At 35.7% G+C, this 18,943-nt stretch overlaps 1 protein-coding gene across 3 annotated transcripts in view; it reads right to left on the bottom strand.

Moving 5' to 3' along the window:
* Positions 1-18,943, bottom strand: part of sds22 (protein phosphatase 1 regulatory subunit sds22) — a 277,991-nt gene that overhangs the window by 184,222 nt on the left and 74,826 nt on the right. For all 3 annotated transcript variants that reach the window (XM_090408648.1, XM_090408649.1, XM_090408647.1), the window contains exon 3: positions 17,830-17,879. In XM_090408648.1, the coding sequence (XP_090264774.1) occupies positions 17,830-17,879 (50 nt within the window). The remainder of the gene's footprint in view (positions 1-17,829; positions 17,880-18,943) is intronic.

Genomic DNA, 18,943 nt, shown 5'->3' with positions numbered 1-18,943 from the left:
TGTGTTTTTCTTTTTGGGCATCCTCCTATGAGTCCCAGGAGAGGACTTAGAAACTTCACCTGCGCTGCTTCCAATCTTTGTCTGTCTCTTTGTTTTAGAATCCAAGTCTCACAGGTCATATTATGTAATCTTAATTGAGTTTCTTTAGTCATTTGTATTCCAAAATTTCTTTTAATTATGCCATTCATTCTATTGTAAATGAGTAATCTTGCTTCCAATTGTGAATCAGTATTGTATTGTGAGATTATATTTCCTAAGTATTTGAATTCTGTAACTTGTTCTATTATTTTATTGCTAAGCATAATTTTGACTTTTTGAATGGTGTTTCCACACACTGCCATAGCTTTTGTTTCAGAGATTTTCATTAAAAAATTTTTTTTTTTTTTTTTTTTTTTTTTTTTTTTTTGCTATTTCATTTAAATGGTTAGTTGCAATTTGGAGTTTATCTTCTGAATTTGAAATTAGTACTTGATCATCTGCATAAAGTATCGTATTTAGCTATACATTATTTGTTAGTTTATTTCAATCTTCGACGGTTGTTTTCCATTCTTTTAGGATTCTGTTTATATACATGCTTAATAGGATTGGGGATAAGCCCATCTCTGTCTTACTCCTTTATTTATAGTTATAGGTTCTGATAATGGAGATTATTGAGGAAGCTCAGAAATGGAGGAAAGAGTTCTGTAAAAGCAATTAGAGATGAAAAAGGTGACATGAAAACTGAAGAAACAAATATCCTTGAGGTATGAAGTAATTACTTTGAAAAATTGCTAAATGAAACAAGTGATAGCACAATGGTAAAAAACACTAACCAGACAATCAGGAATACATATCCATACTTGAAGTAGAAAAAAAGTCACCAAAAGCCTGAAATGTGGAAAGGAAGCTGAAGTAGATAACATTCGACTAGAAATGCTAAAGTATGAGGTATAAAAATCTTACGGTGGCTGCACTGCATAGTTCAGAAAGCCTGGACAGAAGGACGAATTCCAGATTATTAGAGTAGAGCTCTTATTGTACTCATTATTTCCCTTCTTCCATATAAAAAGAGAAATAAAATTGAATGTGAGAATTACAGAGGTACTTCTCTATTGAGTGTTCCTGATAAGATTTATGCCAGTAAACTTGACAAACGATTGAGAAGGACTGTTGAAGAGAAGCCTGGTGAAGAACAAGCTGGATTCGGGCCAACTAGAGGCTGTCAGGATCAGATTTTCCCTTTAAAACAAATTGTTGAGAAATCATCGGAATATAACAAAGATCTGTATTTGAGTTTTGTAGATCTGGAAAAGTCATATGACAAGGTACCAAGAGATAAACTATTCAAAACGCTATAGTTGTATGGTGTCAGTGGGACATTATATCAAGCAATACTTAGTCTTTATTTAAATTGTAAGTCAGCAGTTAGAATTGAAGGAAGTACAGGAAGATGGTTTAATGTTAAAAATCTGGTGTCAGATAAGAATGTACATTACCCCCTCTGTTATTATCTACATGGATAATATTATGAAGGAAAGTGGTATTCAATCTGATATCAAAATTGGGGATATTAATCTCAGCTCAATGCTTTATGCAGATGATGTTACACTTCTAAATACAAGTCTGGAAGATTCTCTGACTAAATTGAATAACTGTTGTAATAGATATGGTATGAAGGTCAGCAATAACAAGACAAAGACAACGAAAATAGGCAGAAACATTGAAAATATCACCTGTATTGTGAATGGAGAACCTATAGAACAAGTAAAACATTTCAGCTACTTAAGGCATGATTTTTAGTGAAGATGGTAAATTAAATATGTAAATAGACAACAGAATCAACAAAGCTGGGATAGTAGGAAGTCAACTGAATAAATTTATATGGAATAAGAGAGAAATTAGTCAAAACACTAAATTAGCTGTATACAAGACTGTGTTCAAACCAATTTTAACTTATGGATCTGAGAACTGGATTAGAAGAAAAACACTTGACCAAAGACTAGAGACCACAGATATGAGAGTCCAGAGAAAGATTAAGAACATGAACAGATGCATCGATGGCAATATCATATTAAAAATGAGGATATTAGGAAAGAACTTGACATTGTTAGCATCCAGGAATTTGTTAGCAGAGCTATTCTCAGGTGGTATGGTCACTTAAACAGAATGAGAGAGGAAAGATTAGCAAAACAAGTGTTCTCTGCGAGGTTGGTAGGATAAAGACCCAGAGGAAGACCAAGATATAAGTGGATTGATATGGTAAAAAGTGCCTTAGAAGATAGAAACATAAGATCTGATAATGTTGGAGTCTTGATAAGAGGTTGGTAATGATGTAAATTTTTCATATAATACTACCATATCCTGTACACCCCTTGAGGGTACATATCACGAATTTGATGAACGACGGCTCTGATAATGTTCCGCGTGCAAATTTGATGCAAATTTTTGTTTCTCCGTATAGACATTTTATTGCTTTAATTAATTGAGGAGGTATTTTATCATTTTGTAATATTTTCCAAAGTAGATTTCTGTTCAAGTTATCATACACCTTTTCATAGTCGATAAATAGAAGTGGGCAGGTTGAATTCTTTTTTTTTCTTCTATGATCTGTTGCATTGTGAAAAAAGGCCTCTGTGCATCCTCTCCTTCTTCTAAATAATTTTCTGTATATTTAATTAGTCTGTTCTTTAAGATGTCTGTATATAGTTTAGATGCTGTTATTAAGAGAGCGATGCCTCTATAATATCCACATTTGTCCCCAGGATCTTTTCTGTGAATATTTATTACTACTCGAGAGGAGAGAATGCTGGTCTTAAAATTCACACTTGCTCTTATTATCATTCAGGGAGTGAGAGGTGTGAATGAAGTCTGATTAGCAGAATGTTGAATTACTGACCATTTAAAACTATATATTTAAAAATTTATGCACATCATCATCATCATATTCCTGACATGTACCCTCAAGGGGTGTACAGGATATGATAGCACTACATGAAAAATTTGCATCATTACTAATTTCCTATCTACAATTTTCCTCCAAATCAGTCTGTTACTTGTCAAGACTCCAACATTATCAGATCTTATATTTCTATCATCTAAGGCACTTTGTACCATATCAATCCACCTATATCTTGGTCTTCCTCTGGGTCATTTTCCTGCCAACCTGGCAGAGAACACCTGTTTTACTAACATTTCCTCGCCCATTCAAGTGACCATACCACATGAGAATAGCTTTGCTAATGCATTCCTGGATGCTGACAATGTCAAGTTCTTTTCTAATTTCCTCGTTTTTAATATGATATTGCCATTGATGCCATCTGTTCATGCCTCTAATCTTTCTCAGGACTCTCATATCTGCGGTCTCTAGTCTTTGGTCAAGTGTATTACTTCTGACCCAGCTCTCAGATCCATAATTTAAAACTGGTTTGAACACCATTTTGTATACAGCTAATTTAGTGTTTTGACTAATTTCTCTGTTATTCCATATGAATTTATTCAATTGACTTCCTACCATACCAGCTTTGTTGATTCTGCTGTCTATTTCCATATTTAATTTACCATCTTTACTAAAAATCGTGCCTAAGTAGCTGAAATGTTTTACTTGTTCCACAAGTTGTCTGTTCAAAACACAGTTTTGAACGATTCTACCTATTTTCATTGTCTTTGTATTGCTGACCTTCATACCACATCTATTACAACAGTTATTCAAGTTAGTCAGGGAATCTTACAAACAGATTTATTTAGATGTATAACAACTCCGCCATGGGATTCTTAGGGGTCTCATGCCAGTCCCAAGCCTGGATAAAGGAGGAGGGTTGGTCAGATGAGTATCGATGCTCTGACCATAAAGAAAAAACACGATTGTTATCTGTTGCCTATACAACCAACAGCTACAACATGCCGGCTCGGGCTTCGTCTGGATAAACAAGGCCCGCGATACCAATTGAGCGATCGGGGTTGGATCGAAAAGTGGGATACCAAAAGGAAACAGAAACTGAAACTAACAGAACTGTTATCAGTAGGAACATGGAATGTGCGGACACTCTGGATGTCAGGAAAATTAGAAGTACTTCGTGAGGAAATGAAGAGATATCGGTGGGATATACTAGGATTGGCAGAGATGAGATAGACATCATCTGGAGAGATCAATGGATGCGAAGTAATATGGTCAGTACATGACACCATGCACGAAGCAGGAGTTGGCTTCCTTCTCAGCAAAAGAGCTCGAGAGGCACTGTTAGGCTACAAACCAGTAAATGAATGAATCATAGTAGCAAGATTTCAGGCAAAGCCATTCAACATATCAATAGTTCAGATATATGCACCCACATCTGACAGCACAGATGAGGATACTGACTTATTCTACAAAGATCTGACAGAGACAATAGAAACAATACCAAAGCAAGATGTGCTAATTATTGAAGGAGATTGGATTGCCAAAGTTGGAATAGATAATGATGGTTGGGAAAAAGTCATGGGAAAATATGGTTTCGGAGAAAGAAATGAACGAGGTGAAAAATTGTTAGAATTTGCTGTGGACCACGAGATGATGATCTGTAACACAAGATTCCAACAAAAGGAGTGTAGAAAATGGATGTGGCGATCAAATGATAGGAAAACCAAAAACATGATTGATATGATTATGATTAAAAGAAGATGGATAACATCAGTACAGCAATGTCGAACTTTTCAAGGAGCGGATATAGACTCGGACCATAGTTTAGTGATTGCAAACATCAAGATGAAATTGAAAAAGAAATATAAACCCCAACATCAGAATAGAAGAGATACAGCACGAATAAGTGAAGCAGAAATAGGAAGAAGGTACAGAATAGCGTTAGCAGAGAAACTTAAAAGTGTGGAGAAAGAAAAAAACTCGAATTTAAGAGTGAAAAGAGTAATGAAGAACAATAGAAGATGTAGTTGAAGAAACAGTACCAGAAGAGGAGAAGATCAAGAAGAAATGGATTATACAAGAAACACTGAAGTTAGTACAGAAGAAAAGAATGTTGAAGATAAGAAGGGATACATCAGAACAAATAGAAGAGCAATATAGAAGAAAGTGTAATGAGGTGAAAAAAGCAGTCAGAATGGATAAAATGAAATGGTTAGAAGCCCAATGCAACAATATAGAACAGTACTATGGAGAGCATAAAACAAGGGAGGTATACAAAATGATCAGAACCATTAATAGAAAGTGGCAACCAAAACAGACCACAATTAAAGATGAAAAGGGCAAAGTAATGATGAATAAAGAAAAAATTGTACAGCAGTGAACAAGATACTGTAGTGAGTTATATGAAGAAAAACTAGATTCAGATAGCATTGGGAAACTCATTGAAGAATTGAAGCAGATATCACCACCAGGTAATGAGCATATGGACATTTTAAGAGGAGAGGTAGAAAAAGCAATAGGACGGCTAAAACACAATAGTCCTGGTAACGATAACATTACTGGAGAAATGATTAAATATGGTGGTGAAAGTATGGTTACAGAAATGCACCAACTATGCAATATGGTATGGAAAGAAGGGAAAATGCCAGAGGAGTGGGTGAACTCAATATTAGTAACATTATACAAGAAAGGAAATAAGCTAGAATGTAAAAATTATAGAACAATTGCCTTGATAAGTCACCTTGGTAAAGTGATGATGATCATATTGACAGAAAGATTGAGAACACAATTGGAAGCATACCTTGCAGACGAGCAAGCAAGATTTAGGAAGGATAGAACTACAATTCAACAGATTTTGACAATGAGGTTAATAGCAGAGAAAGCTAGGAGAAAAAAAAAACATATACACTTGCTTTATTGACTTTCAGAAAGCATTTGACAGTATTGACCAGAAAGTGACATTAGCAGTTCTGGAATACTATGGAATTGATAAAAAACTAATAGCTATATTAAAAGATGTTTACCAGAATGCAATTGCAGCAGTTAGAATAGGTGATGATTTGGGTAAATGGTTTAAAACAAGCAGAGGCACTAGACAGGGAGACCCAATATCACCAAGCATTTTCATCGCACATTTTGAAAGAGCAATGGGTAAAATGAAAGAAGATGCCAAAGGAATATCTGTACACGGAATGAGAATTAACAATCTGAGATTTGCAGATGACATTGTTATTATTGAAGAAGACGAAAGAGCACTACAAAAAATACTGAAACTGTTAAATGAGGAAGGGAAGAGATTTGGACTTGTTATGAACTTTGAAAAAACAAAGACAATGGTATATTGGTGAGAAGAACATGAAACAAAAGATACAAGTGGATGGAACTGATATAGAAAATGTAGAACAATTCACATATTTGGGAAGTAAACTGACATATGACTTGGACTGTAAAAAAGAAATAAAGATCAGGATTGCAAAGGGAAGAACAAATCTGAAGGCCATGGATAACATCTGGAAAAGTAAAGTGATCAGTCTGCAAACAAAACTAAGAGTATTGGAAACATGCATCTTCAGCGGTGTACTGTACGGATCTGAAACGTGGGTAATAAATAAGGAATCAAGAAAAAGAATTTTGTCATTTGAAAGAACTTGTTACAGGAAAATTCTAAGAATAGGATGGGTACAGAAAATCACCAATGAAGAGCTCTATCAGAAGATACAACCAAAACAGAATCTAATGCAGAAGATTATAAAATGGAAGCTGCAATTATTTGGACACATCTGTAGAATGAGTGAGGACCGGAAGATAAAGACATTTATGTTTGGCATTTTGGATGGTTTAAACAGAAGAGGTGGACCATATAGAGAATGGATAGACGATATAAAAGACTGGTGTGGAGTGGGTGTACAAAAACTGCGACACTGTGCACTGGACAAAGAAAGGTGGAAGAAGATAGTGAAACAGGCATCAGACATCAACGGGCAGTGAGCCCATGATTCGTGATGATGATAACATCACCGGATAAAGTAAAGACCTGACAACATTAACATCTCCAATTCTGATATGTTTAATACCACTTTCCTTCATAATGTGATCCATATAGATAATGAATAACAGAGGGGATAATGTACATCCTTGTCTCACACTAGATTTAACATTAAACCATGTTCCTGTAATTCCTTCAATTCTAACTGCGGACTTGCAACTCAAATAAAGACTAAGTATTGCTTGATATAATGCCCCATTGACGCCATATAACTGCAGTGTATTGAATAGCTTCTCTCTTGGCACCTTGTCGTATGCCTTTTCCAGATCGACAAAACTTAAATACAGATCTTTGTTATATTCCCATGCTTTCTCAACTAATTACCGTAAAGTGAAGATCTCATCCTGACAGCCTCTATTTGGCCTGAATCCAGCTTTTTCTTCACCAAGCTTTTCTTCCACAATTCTTCTCAACCGTTTCTCAAGTATACTGGCATAAATCTTGCCCGGAACAATCAGTGGGGAAATACCTCTAATTCTCACATTCAGGTTTATTTCCCTTTTTATATGGGTACTATTAGAGCTCTACTCCAATCATCAGGAATTCGTGCCTCTGTCCAGGCCTTCTGAATTATGCAGTGCAGCCACTGAAAGACTTTTATACCACCATACTTCAGTATTTCTGGTCGAATATCATCTACTTCTGTGGCCTTTCCACATTTCAAGCCTTTGATGCTTTTTCTACTTCAAGTATGGATATGTATTCCTGACTGTATGCCTGTTGAGCGTTTTTTACCACTGTGCTTTAACTGCTTATTTCATTTAGCAATTTTTCGAAGTAATTACTCCATGCTTTAAGGATATCTTTTTCTCCTGTTTTCATGTCACCTTTAACTCTTTTTACAGTTCTTTCCTCCATTTCTAAGCTTTTTCAACAACCTCCAGAATATCTTACCACCTTCATGATATTTATTTTCTATGTTCTTGTCAAAGTCCTCCCATGACTTTTGTTTAGCTAGTTTTACACAGTGTTTAGCTTTCTTACATTTGTCTCTGTATTCTCAAAGAACACAAGCTGACTTATTTGTCAGGAACATTTGATTTGCTTTCTTCTTTTCCTTCACTGCCTCTTTAACTTCCTGTGTCCTCCATGGAGTTCTGATTTTTCTATCCTTGCAGACAACCTCACCACATGCCTCTCTGGCTGAATCAATCAGGATTTTCTTCAAGGTTTGCCACTGGATCTCCAAGGTTTGATTCCTGTTCTCAAACTCTTTCATTTTTTCTTCAATAATCTTTGTGTATTTTAGTCTACAGTTCACATCTGATAGCTGCTCAACTTTTATTCGCTTTAAAACTTTCTTACATGTCATTCTTTTCAATATGAAATTCAATTTTATCCTGCTCAAGACTAAATAGTGATCGCTTCCAATTTCAAATCCTCTGTACACTCTGGTGTCCTGCACCAGGGAGAAAACATCACTATCAGCAATAACATAGTCAATGAGACTTTTCTTATTCCTTGCCTCTTTTCTCCATGTGAATTTATGCACATTTTTATGTTGGAACATGGTGTTAGTAATAACCAGTCCATGTCCTGAGCAGAAATCCAACCGTTATTTGCCATTATTATTAGCTTTGCTCTTTTTTCCAAATTTTCCCAAAATATTTTTGTATGTCAGGCAATCACTTCCTACTCTGCTATTTAGAACCAAAACAAGGACCAATTTTCCTTTTATATTGTGTCAGTAGCTTTCTCTAGAGTAGTGGTTCCCAAAGTGGACGGTTTGATTACTTAAGGGGGTGCTAAGATGCAAGCAGGGGGAGGGGGGGTGCTGAAGGTGTGCTGCAAAATGCTGAAATGTGCAATAATTAATTGTGGCTGTTTGATTATTATTATTATTGTTGTCAAGATATTTTTTGTTGTTTTCCAAGACATTTTTCAAGTTTTTTGTTGGTAATTTCTGAAGTGGTACTTTTTTACCTTAATAGTATTGAGTGTGTTATAATGTATTTTCCCATATTCTTATTTACTGAACAAATATTTGAAGCGTTTAACTATGTAAGTGTTGTGTCACAGCTTGGCAAATTATAGGTTCTGTTATATTGTAAGGATATAAAGATAAAGATTATTATTTATAAAAACTGCTTTCAAATATGTATGTACGCTTATTTCTGCATGTTCCAGAATAGAAATGGCAGATGCAGATACGTCAAAGAAGAAATGTAGGCAGCATAGCTTTGAATACCTAAAATATGGATGCATACCAGCACCAACAAATCAGCAGCTGCCATTGTGCCAATTTGTGAAAGGATCTTCTCAAATGAGGCCATGAAGCCTTCCAGAATAATTGAACATTTGAAGAAGGTACATCCTGACAAGGCAAGTAGATCGAGGATTTACTTTCGTTGGAAGTTCCAGATTAGATGATAAATCCATTTTCTGATACTGAGGTAGTGGGAGCCATGTAGGTAGACCTAATTGAGCTGCAAAATGACTTTGAGCTGATGCCAAAATTTAAGAAATCTCATGAAGAGTTTTGGTTGTAGAAAGAGATCTCAAAGCCGAATAGCGAAACTACAAGAGTTTCATGCCGAATATAGAAACTATAAAAGTTTCGGCGGATCCAAGGGTAAGCAAATCTTTCATGACAGGAGCAACTCGTAGTAAAGATGGAGTAAGCTCTGATCACTATCCTTAGTATTTCCCATAATATAAAATTCATCTCCTAGTGGACATGTATGATGTTATGCATGTCCACTAGGAGATGCCTTTTACATTATGGGAAATACTAAGGATAGTGATCAGTATTACTCCACTTTTACTACTGGACATGTATGATGTTATGTATGTCCACTAGGAGATGTTTTTTACATTATGGGAAATAATAAGGATAGTGATCAGTATTACTCCACTTTTACTACTGGACATGTATGATGTTATGTATGTCCACTAGGAGATGTTTTTTACATTATGGGAAATAATAAGGATAGTGATCAGTATTACTCCACTTTTACTATGGTTTGTTCCTGTCATGAAAGGTTTGCTTACACTTGGATCCGCCAAAACTTTTATAGTTTCTATATTCGGTATGAAACTTTCGTAGTTTCACTGAAACTCTTGTAATTTCTCTATTCGACTTTGAAATAACGTTGGATTCAATATCCACTTAATTTGAATAAGACTCCAGATAACTCCACGTGGAGATTTAAGACTACTGCTAAGTTGCATTAAACCAGACATAGGAAAACTATGTCTCCATGAAGTCCATCCATCACATTAAGGATTTTCAAAACATTCAAGTCAATAGCTGCTATTGAATAGCCTTATAATACAATGTTTTATTAGATTTTTATGTAAAGTTGCTATTAAAGTTAAATGTTTTTTTTTTTTTTTTGGATTTAAAATAAATTTAAATTATAAATTAATATTTGTTTTTAAAATGTTATTTTAAAACGGTTATTTAAAATTACCGTTGCTTGTGGGTTGTGCGAATCGCTTTTCTGAATGTAGGGTGGGTTCAGGTAAGACACGGGAGTACTGACAATGAGTTTATGGATTCGAGAGGGCGGTGGCCCGAAAAAGTTTGGGAACCACTGCTCTAGAGCCTCAAAAAATTCCTCCTTTTACCTTAGCAGAGCCTTCTGTGGGACCACAGGCAGAAATAAGTCTCACTGTCCAGTTCCCCATTCTGATATTTGCCCACATCACTCTACTTGAGACTGCATGCCATTCAAGAAGATTAGCCTCGTATTTAGTGCTGAATACTATGGCTATCCCTTCTTTTCCTTGATTGTCATTGCCAATATAACATTTTGTATTTATTGCTCAGAAGGATCTCACCAGTTTTTGTCTTTTCTGTTTCAGTCACCCCTATTATGTCGATCTGGTACTTATCTAATTCCTCCGCTAGCTTCATTTCTTTGCCATTCAGGCTTCTTATGTTGATAGTACTGATCTTTAACTCTGGTGATGTTGAGTTGGGGTGTGTTTTCAGGTTTGTTCCAGTAGCTGACTTTTCGCTGTTCGCCATGGTTCCCTGGCGAAAACAACGCGGGACCTTGTTTAACCGGGCGACGCCCCAGCCGGCATGAAATTTTGTCATGTTGTACCATCATTTTGTATATTGGTTTAAGCCAATAAGAATACAATTTGGTCGGCTAAATCCCAAATTGCCAGCTCATCCTCGTTCGTTCAGTATCCAAGTAGATACCCAACAGGGTGCATCACGAGAAGGTGAGGACTGGACATTAGGTCAGAAGCCCTGGTCGGTTCTCTGCATTCCTTTAAAGGCTATGTGGAGGTCTCTCTCCTCTTAGTTATACAGCTTTGACCCTTTAGCACCTCCATGTACATTTAATCATACAAATACAAATTTTATTTTACAAACGATATTCTATATTTTTCAATTTAGCTGACCTACTTGAATACAAATTCTACCCTACAGTTCTTCTTTATGAACTGGTCAATAACATCATCATAAAAAGTTGATTGTAACTTAATTTCCCCAAGCAACATTTTCTTGATAGATAAAAGAGCTAACGGTGACAGTCTTTCTTGTCCTTGGGTTGACCTGCAGTATGTATTAATGCCCCTTAGCACCAAAAATGAGCGTTCCACAGAGGATGTCATGGCAGGAATACTTACTACCAACTTTATGAGTTTGAAAACCTCAGGCTTACCCAAGTACACTTTATTGGTGTGCATGAAATTCATTAAGTCTGAAATGCTTCTGTCTTTGAATTCAGACGATGCATTACACTTAGTTGAGCCTTTAAGCGAACTAAATCGAATAATGATCCATAGGTTTTTTTGTAGATATGTTACATCACTATCAGGGAATTTATTTCTGTAGTTTTCAAAAAAAATCACAATTAAGGAGAGAAAAGAAATGAAAATTTGCAATAGATTTGAAGCGCTCTCGAATTTGTAACATGATGTTGTCCAGGGTTTCATTGAAAAGACGCTTAAATCTTAACTCTTCTGAGTCATCACACATATGACGTCTCTTATGACTTAGTTTCCCTTCACAAACATTAATATTACATGTAACATTGTCATAAATACTCGTGAAACCTTCCTCTCTCATAGTCCGAATATTTAAAGAGAATTCTTCAATTGTTTTGGCAAATACCTTATATCTAGAGATTTGGTTTGCAAAATTTTAAAGACAACATCAGAAAATGAGAAAATCTTTGAAAATACTACCAGTAGAAATTGAGTGTTAAACTTATGTAAGAAAGTTAAAAAAACCTTGCGCTTTCAAAACTGTGTCACTGTCCCAATCATCTGGAGCATCCAAAATGTGTTGCATACCATAATTCTCATTCACAGTGTTCACAATACGTGAAGTAAAGTTCAATCTCGTTGGCGCTGCAGTGAGCAATTTCCTTTCAAGAAAGTTCTTATGAGCAGCTGTCCTCTTTGTATGAAGACTTTGAGAAGAAAGCAGTAAGACCCAACATTGTTTGAAAGAACACTGTACACTCTTTGATGTTGGAAGCAAATTGCTGTAGTGTTAAATTCAGCAAATGGCGGTAACAATGCACGAAAGTTAAGTGCCGATACCGTTCTTGGATCCATTTGTTTAAACCACTCAATTGACTGGCTAAGACAGCAGCACCATCATATGTCTGCGCCACGAGTTTTTTCTCACACTTGTACTCCTTTCAGAACTGCACTTATGTGTTCTAAAAGTGCTGCCGAGGAGCAATCTCAGCTCACATCAGTGAAACCCAGAAATCTTTTGTGAACTTCATTGTTGCTGTCAATGTAACGAAGGACAGTCGAAAGCTGAGACTTGTTTATGATGTCAGAAGTTTCGTCCATAATTAGCACCACAAAGTCCATTTGCTCGATCTCTTTCTTTATTACCTCCGTAACTACTGAGATAATTGCAGCAATCAAGTCATTCTGAATGGCTGAAGATGTATCTCTAAAAATAGAGGACTCCTTCAAATGAGTTGCCAAAAGCAGATCATACTGACTTATTACATCAAGAAGTTGTACATAATTTCCTCTGTTTGCAGACGTCAGGGACTCGTCATGACCAGGAAATGTAGCGCTTGCTTTGATAAGTAATGGACATCTATCAAGCGTTTCAGAATTTTGCGATTTTTTTTCGCCTTTTCATTATGCAGTACCTCAACTGACACATTTCCATTCATCAAGCTGGTGATCAATTCTTGTTCTTCCGAAGTTGTTTAATTGAAGAAAACATTAATATGGCAGATTTTTCGTGCCTGGTAAAAGACAACGTCAAAGTTTTTAAGTTGCTAAAATCACTTTTGCACCACACCCCATTATCACCAGAAAACAGAAGTGAAGGCCAACAAAACAGCTTATTCAATTTCTTCGATCCCGCTAACCAGTGGGTATTCTTGTACTGATCCTCACTGAATGAGCGAACATATTCTCTGTTTTTCCTTGTGATGAGTTTTTAAATCTGGCAGTGATAGGCATGGCCTGCCGTTCTTTACAATATCACTTTTCTCCTGAACACTCCTCCAGGAAAAGGGATTTCTTAATAAACTCAATAACACATACTTCTAATGACTGTCTGGTATCCATCTAAGTGTCTCAAAATTAACGAAAAACTAATAAATGCAGCAGTCTACATATACAGTCCCCCGCAAAGCAGTTCGTTTAAACGTTACGCACACTAGTAAAGGCTGCATGAAGCTCACTTGCTAGAGCTACTCTGACTGCGTACAGCATGTGTTTAAGCAACAGGGTGAGACGATGTGGAGGGAGTGGAAATGGCTATGTGTGCACATGAAATCACAGTGCTGCAGCGAGGACCTGGAAGCTCCATTTACCGAGCAAGCAAAGGTAGCTTAAGTAGACGAGCAAGCACCAGCCTTCGATACACAACACAAAGCTCAATTATTGCCACGTAAGCTTAAGACGTCTTCTGTCTGCAAAAATAAAAGTCTAAATGGAATGCTTATAAATGCTTGCATTTATTAACAAATAAATATTACTTCTTTCTCAAGTAATGAGCTCGAGCAGCAAGCATGGAGAATTCGCCCCCCTGCTACTCAAGTTTCCCCATTCTTTTGGGATCTTTTGATATTTCCAGATATTATTGAAGAGCTTAAGTAGGTTTTATTTTAAGTTATTGTCTGCATATTTAAAAAGCTCAATATATATTCCATCCAGGCCAGGGCTTTTTCTCTTTCTTGAGTTTTTAAATTCTTTTTTCTAATTCTTTCATTACTATTTCTTCTGTACTTTCCTGTATATTGATATCTTCAATTTTGTGAGTTTTGTGATTGTTTTCTATTTCTTGTTTTTCATTTCACAATATTTTATAGTGTTCTATCCAATCCTCTTGAAATTAGATTTCTTAATTGGTCATTTTCTGCTGTTTGTAGCTGCCTGAAAATTTAAAATCTATTTCTCTGTGGTCCAGTGCTATCCTGCTCTAATGATTTATTTACTCCAATCTTCTCTGTGTATACTTTTGGAAAGCTTTCTGACTTCAGCCCACAGTTTCTTATATTGTATATAATCAGCAGTATTTTTACTATGCAGATAGATTTTAAAAGTCTGTTTTTTTCCTTTCGATTAATTCCTTAAGTCATCATTCCAAGTTCTGAGCCATTTTTTTTATTTTTTCTTTGATTTGCATCCTAAACGTTCTTCTGCTGCTTTTAGTATGGTTTCCTTTATATTTTTCTAGTCAGTTTCAATATTGTTTGTGGTTGGTCTTATTTTATCTCTTATTCCACTTTTATATAAGTTTCTAATACTCTCCTGTTCTAGGAGGTGAATTTTAAACTGTTTATCAGATATTGACTCATTACCTTTCTAGTATCATATCGCTGCTATCATAGTATCCTGTACAATCTATGATGGTTGCGCTGTTTTCAATCACAGCTGAAGCAACCAAAAAGGTACTAGACCAATATATTACATTTAATAGCAAGTGTTATTCTGGCCAGTTTGCCTGTTTTGCAAACCAGCCAAAATAAGAGAATATGAGACTGGCTAACACTTCAACTGAAAAGTCCATATAAAAGTTTCTTGCATCCTAGAAAGGATTTGAACTGAGGTCTTTGCAATCAAAGGGAATGATGCATCAACTTCCTTGCCTATAGTAAAAAACTACACTATCAATTAAAAACAAAACTATGAGTCTGCTAGAAAGAATTACAAGTTGGCCTACTGAAACTGTGTCCAAACTAAAAATTTTTTACTCACATACACCAGGACCACATAGGATGCCTAAAGTCCATTACCCATGAGCCCCATTGCACCTCGTCATTGATGCCATAATTGTCCCACCTAGAAACTAGCAAAACACTTGGCATCTGGACTCAACAAGCACATCAGCAAGACCATAGTCTTACATAAAAAAAAAATCGAAGCACTATACAAAACTTTCAATCAGGGTATCTTAGCTGGAACAACCAGCTCTTTAAACAAAAGTGTAGCAAATGGGTTCCTCCACTTTCACCCCTCATTGCAAACTTATACATGGAATCTTTTAAATCTCTGGCACTTAATTCTGCTCTCAAGTCCAAAGTATGGTTGACGTATATAGATGATGTCTTTGCCATTTGGCCTACAGGCATTTGTACATTTTCTAAGTATTATCCATCCTCATATTAGTTTCACTGTGGAAACAGAAAAAGAAGGAGCCTTGTAACTCCTTTAGTTACAAGGCAAGCAGATTGGTTCGTCATATGTTCAGTTTAATATCGTAAGCCCACATCACAGGATGATACCTATGTGTCACTTCATGCCACCATCCTGCCCAGAAGCTTGGAATTTTCAAAAACTTAGCCTCCAGGATAGAGCAAATCTTTCCAACAAAATGAATACAACAAAAAAACCCTGGCCAAACTCCTTAAAAAGAACAACAAATCCCCCCCACACACACACACAAACCAGACTACAAATACACTACATCAAAGGCACAACAGATAAACTGGATTCCCTCCTGAAATGACATACAATCAGAACTGCATAATACAAATATCTAAACAAAATTTCTACCTACTTTAGACAAATCAAGGATTACCTAGACCCTCTCTCCATCCAGTCTGCTACAGAAAAGAACACAAAAAAAATACATCTGGAATGGAGAACCAAAAAGCACACTATCTCAACATGCAATAGAGAAAGACACTCTTCATAAGATGGAAGAAAGCCAGGCTACTTCACAAATCGCAGTTCAAACATGACACTGTTCCTGGAAGGAACACTACTTCTACAAAACCAGTTTAAGTGCAATAGAATGGACTGTATGATTTTAAACAGATTTTGGCACATGGCCCTATCTATCCATCAGCATTAACAACAGGATCACCACAAAGAGCCCCTCTATTGTCCTCTATGCAAGTGACTGTCCTTGTTATCCAGGTCATTTTTGTTTATCTTCACTGATTGTGTAGTGTTAAATTGCCTCTGATAATGCTAGCTTAAGCAAAATGTCAGCTGTAAATAATTACCGTATTTGCCGGCGTATAAGACACACATTTTTTCTTTGAAAATAGGTCTGAAAAATACAGTGCGTCTTATACCGATACTCAATTTTTTATTACTTTCATTATTTCTGGAAATGTTCTCTGTTCTGAGTTACGTGATTTCTTTCTTGCTTCCTTGCGGTGTGTGAGAACATTCCAGTTATGTAGAGCTCAGTGGATGCGAATGCGCTGTCATCGACAATCACAGCTACGTTCCTGTTCGTTTAAACTTTTCAATTGTTGGCGCGGTTGTTGTTGTGAATGGTGATAAATTTCTGCCATTAAATTCTCTCTAAATTTCTTGGCAAATTATGGCTGAAAAAAGTCGGCAATGCTACAATATTGATACAAGCTATGTGTGATTGCGTATGCTAAAGAACACAGAAACAGGACTGCAGAGAGGCATTTCGGGCCACCTCCAACTGAGAAAATGACAAGAACTTGGCAGAATCAGAGATCTAAAAAAATTTTTTCCTAAAAAAATGTGTACAAAAAAGGGGGTGCATCTTATAGGCCGGTGCATCTTATACGCCAGAAAAATTTGGTAATTTAAGCTAATAAATTATTTGTTTACATTCCAGTGTCCACACAGTTTTTATGTTCCAGAAACTTTGACATGATTAAAAAAGGTTTTGTTTAGAAATTTTTTTTTATTAATTAAAATTTATTTTATTTAATATTATTTTATTTTGTCCAGTCTACTGCTATTTGCCAGGTGAAAGCAGGCACGCATATTTGTCTAGTATTACATATGACAAAAAAAAAAAAAAAGCATTTATCTAGACAAGGAAAAGTACTTTTATTTATATGGCTATTTTAGCCTGTTTCCGTTTAGGAGCATCCCTTATTTTAAATACATTGGCTTTTTACTCAAGAATTTTTTAGGGCATTATAAGTGCATTTTAGAGGTAAATATATGCAGATTAATAGAGGAAGAAATTTTGCACATACCTTGTTTGAATGTTAGGATGTCTTCATTCTCCATGCTTCTGCTGTTAGGTCGATAAAGGGGGATAGGAAATGTGGGGAGATTAAATCAGAAAACCCCCTTTTTTTTTTTAAATAACACACACACACACACACACACACACACACACACACACACACACACACACATTATTATATTTAAGGGCGCTTCTTTGGGAAAAAGGAAGGGATTTATGGGAAACAGGACTGGAGGAGAGCGTTAACGGGGTGCGAGCCATTTTGATCATGTATCGTCATCGGAACATTTCGGGACAAGGCTAAAATAGCCGTATAAAATAAAATCTTCTTAAAAAACTATTATTTATAGTTTTTTAAGAAGAGTAACATGGGAATTTTCCCAGAAATAATACCTAAGGAAAAGTACTCTTGTCTGTTCTGTATATTAGAGTAACTGCTATGTTTAAAGTTAATAAAACAAGTAAGACAGATTAAAAAAATATAACAAGTGATTTTCTCTACAAAATACTCAAAGGCAAAAATACAACAAAATCATTTTACAAAATACTTACAATTGTTTCTGGCTCTAAAACAACTTCAATCTCTGGTTCACTACTGATTTCTAAATCACAAAAATAATTTTTTCAAGTTTAACAACAGTTTAAAAGATATTTTAAAATTAAAAGATAAAGTAAAAATAAACAGCTGCATTTACCACTTCAGTAATTGTATTTAAACTGTAAGTGCAGTTTATAAGGAGTTCAATTTCACAATACTATAGTGAAATTTGAACTAAATTAATCGGAAATGATTTGGGCACAATTAAAAATAGAATCGTTAAAAAAAAAAGAGGGGGGGGGAGAAACATCAGGTTTTCTAAGCACATATAAGAAATTTTTCAGCTGCAAACATTTTATATTTACAAGTTTGTATAGATTTCTCTGCCAATATATACATGTCTGCTATTTTTTTTCCAAGTAATTCTAGTTTGACAAACTTCATTAGTATAACTGTAAATGTTTTATATATATATATATATACACAAGCAGAATCTGACTTACAAAAATTCAGACAAATTCAAGCCTGTCCTCATAAGGTTCATTTCACAAACCTGATACCATCTTGGTCATTCGCCTCTGAATCCTACCCAACTTCTCATCCCCAAGAAACCCAGGTGATCAAATCTGCATACAGAAGTCAAGATGAGTCTTACCAAGGCACTATAAAGAGATATAATAACCATTCTCTGCTCATCAGGGTATTCTTCAGTAAAGAAGTAATCCGATGAGCTGCTTTAAACACTTTTGTAATATGCCCTCTAAACTTTAACTTCCTATCCACAAACACCCCCAAATCCCTGGTTTCAACAATTTCTTGGAGTATAGTTCCATCGAGCTTAATCAATGTGGTACACAGCTGGTAATCTTTTCATCCCAAAATGCATAACCATACACTTTGTGACCATTAAACTAACATCCATTCTCTTTTGTCCACACTGCCAGTCTATCCAAATCATCCTGCAAAAATTTAATTCACCTGAATTAACTATTCCTCTATTCAATTTTGCATCATCAGCAAACAACATAACAGTTCCTCTCAGATCCTTTCCTATAGTGTTAATGAACAAATTAAATAGTAGTGGCCCTAGAACAGAGCACTATGTAATGCCACTAGTCACAGGCCTTC

Source organism: Typopeltis vanoorti, chromosome 18 (genome assembly GCF_054136105.1).
Source record: "Typopeltis vanoorti isolate ZY-2024b chromosome 18, IOZ_Tvanoo_1.0, whole genome shotgun sequence".
NCBI lineage: Eukaryota > Metazoa > Arthropoda > Arachnida > Uropygi > Thelyphonidae > Typopeltis > Typopeltis vanoorti.
This window is presented reverse-complemented; position numbering and strand designations above follow the sequence as displayed.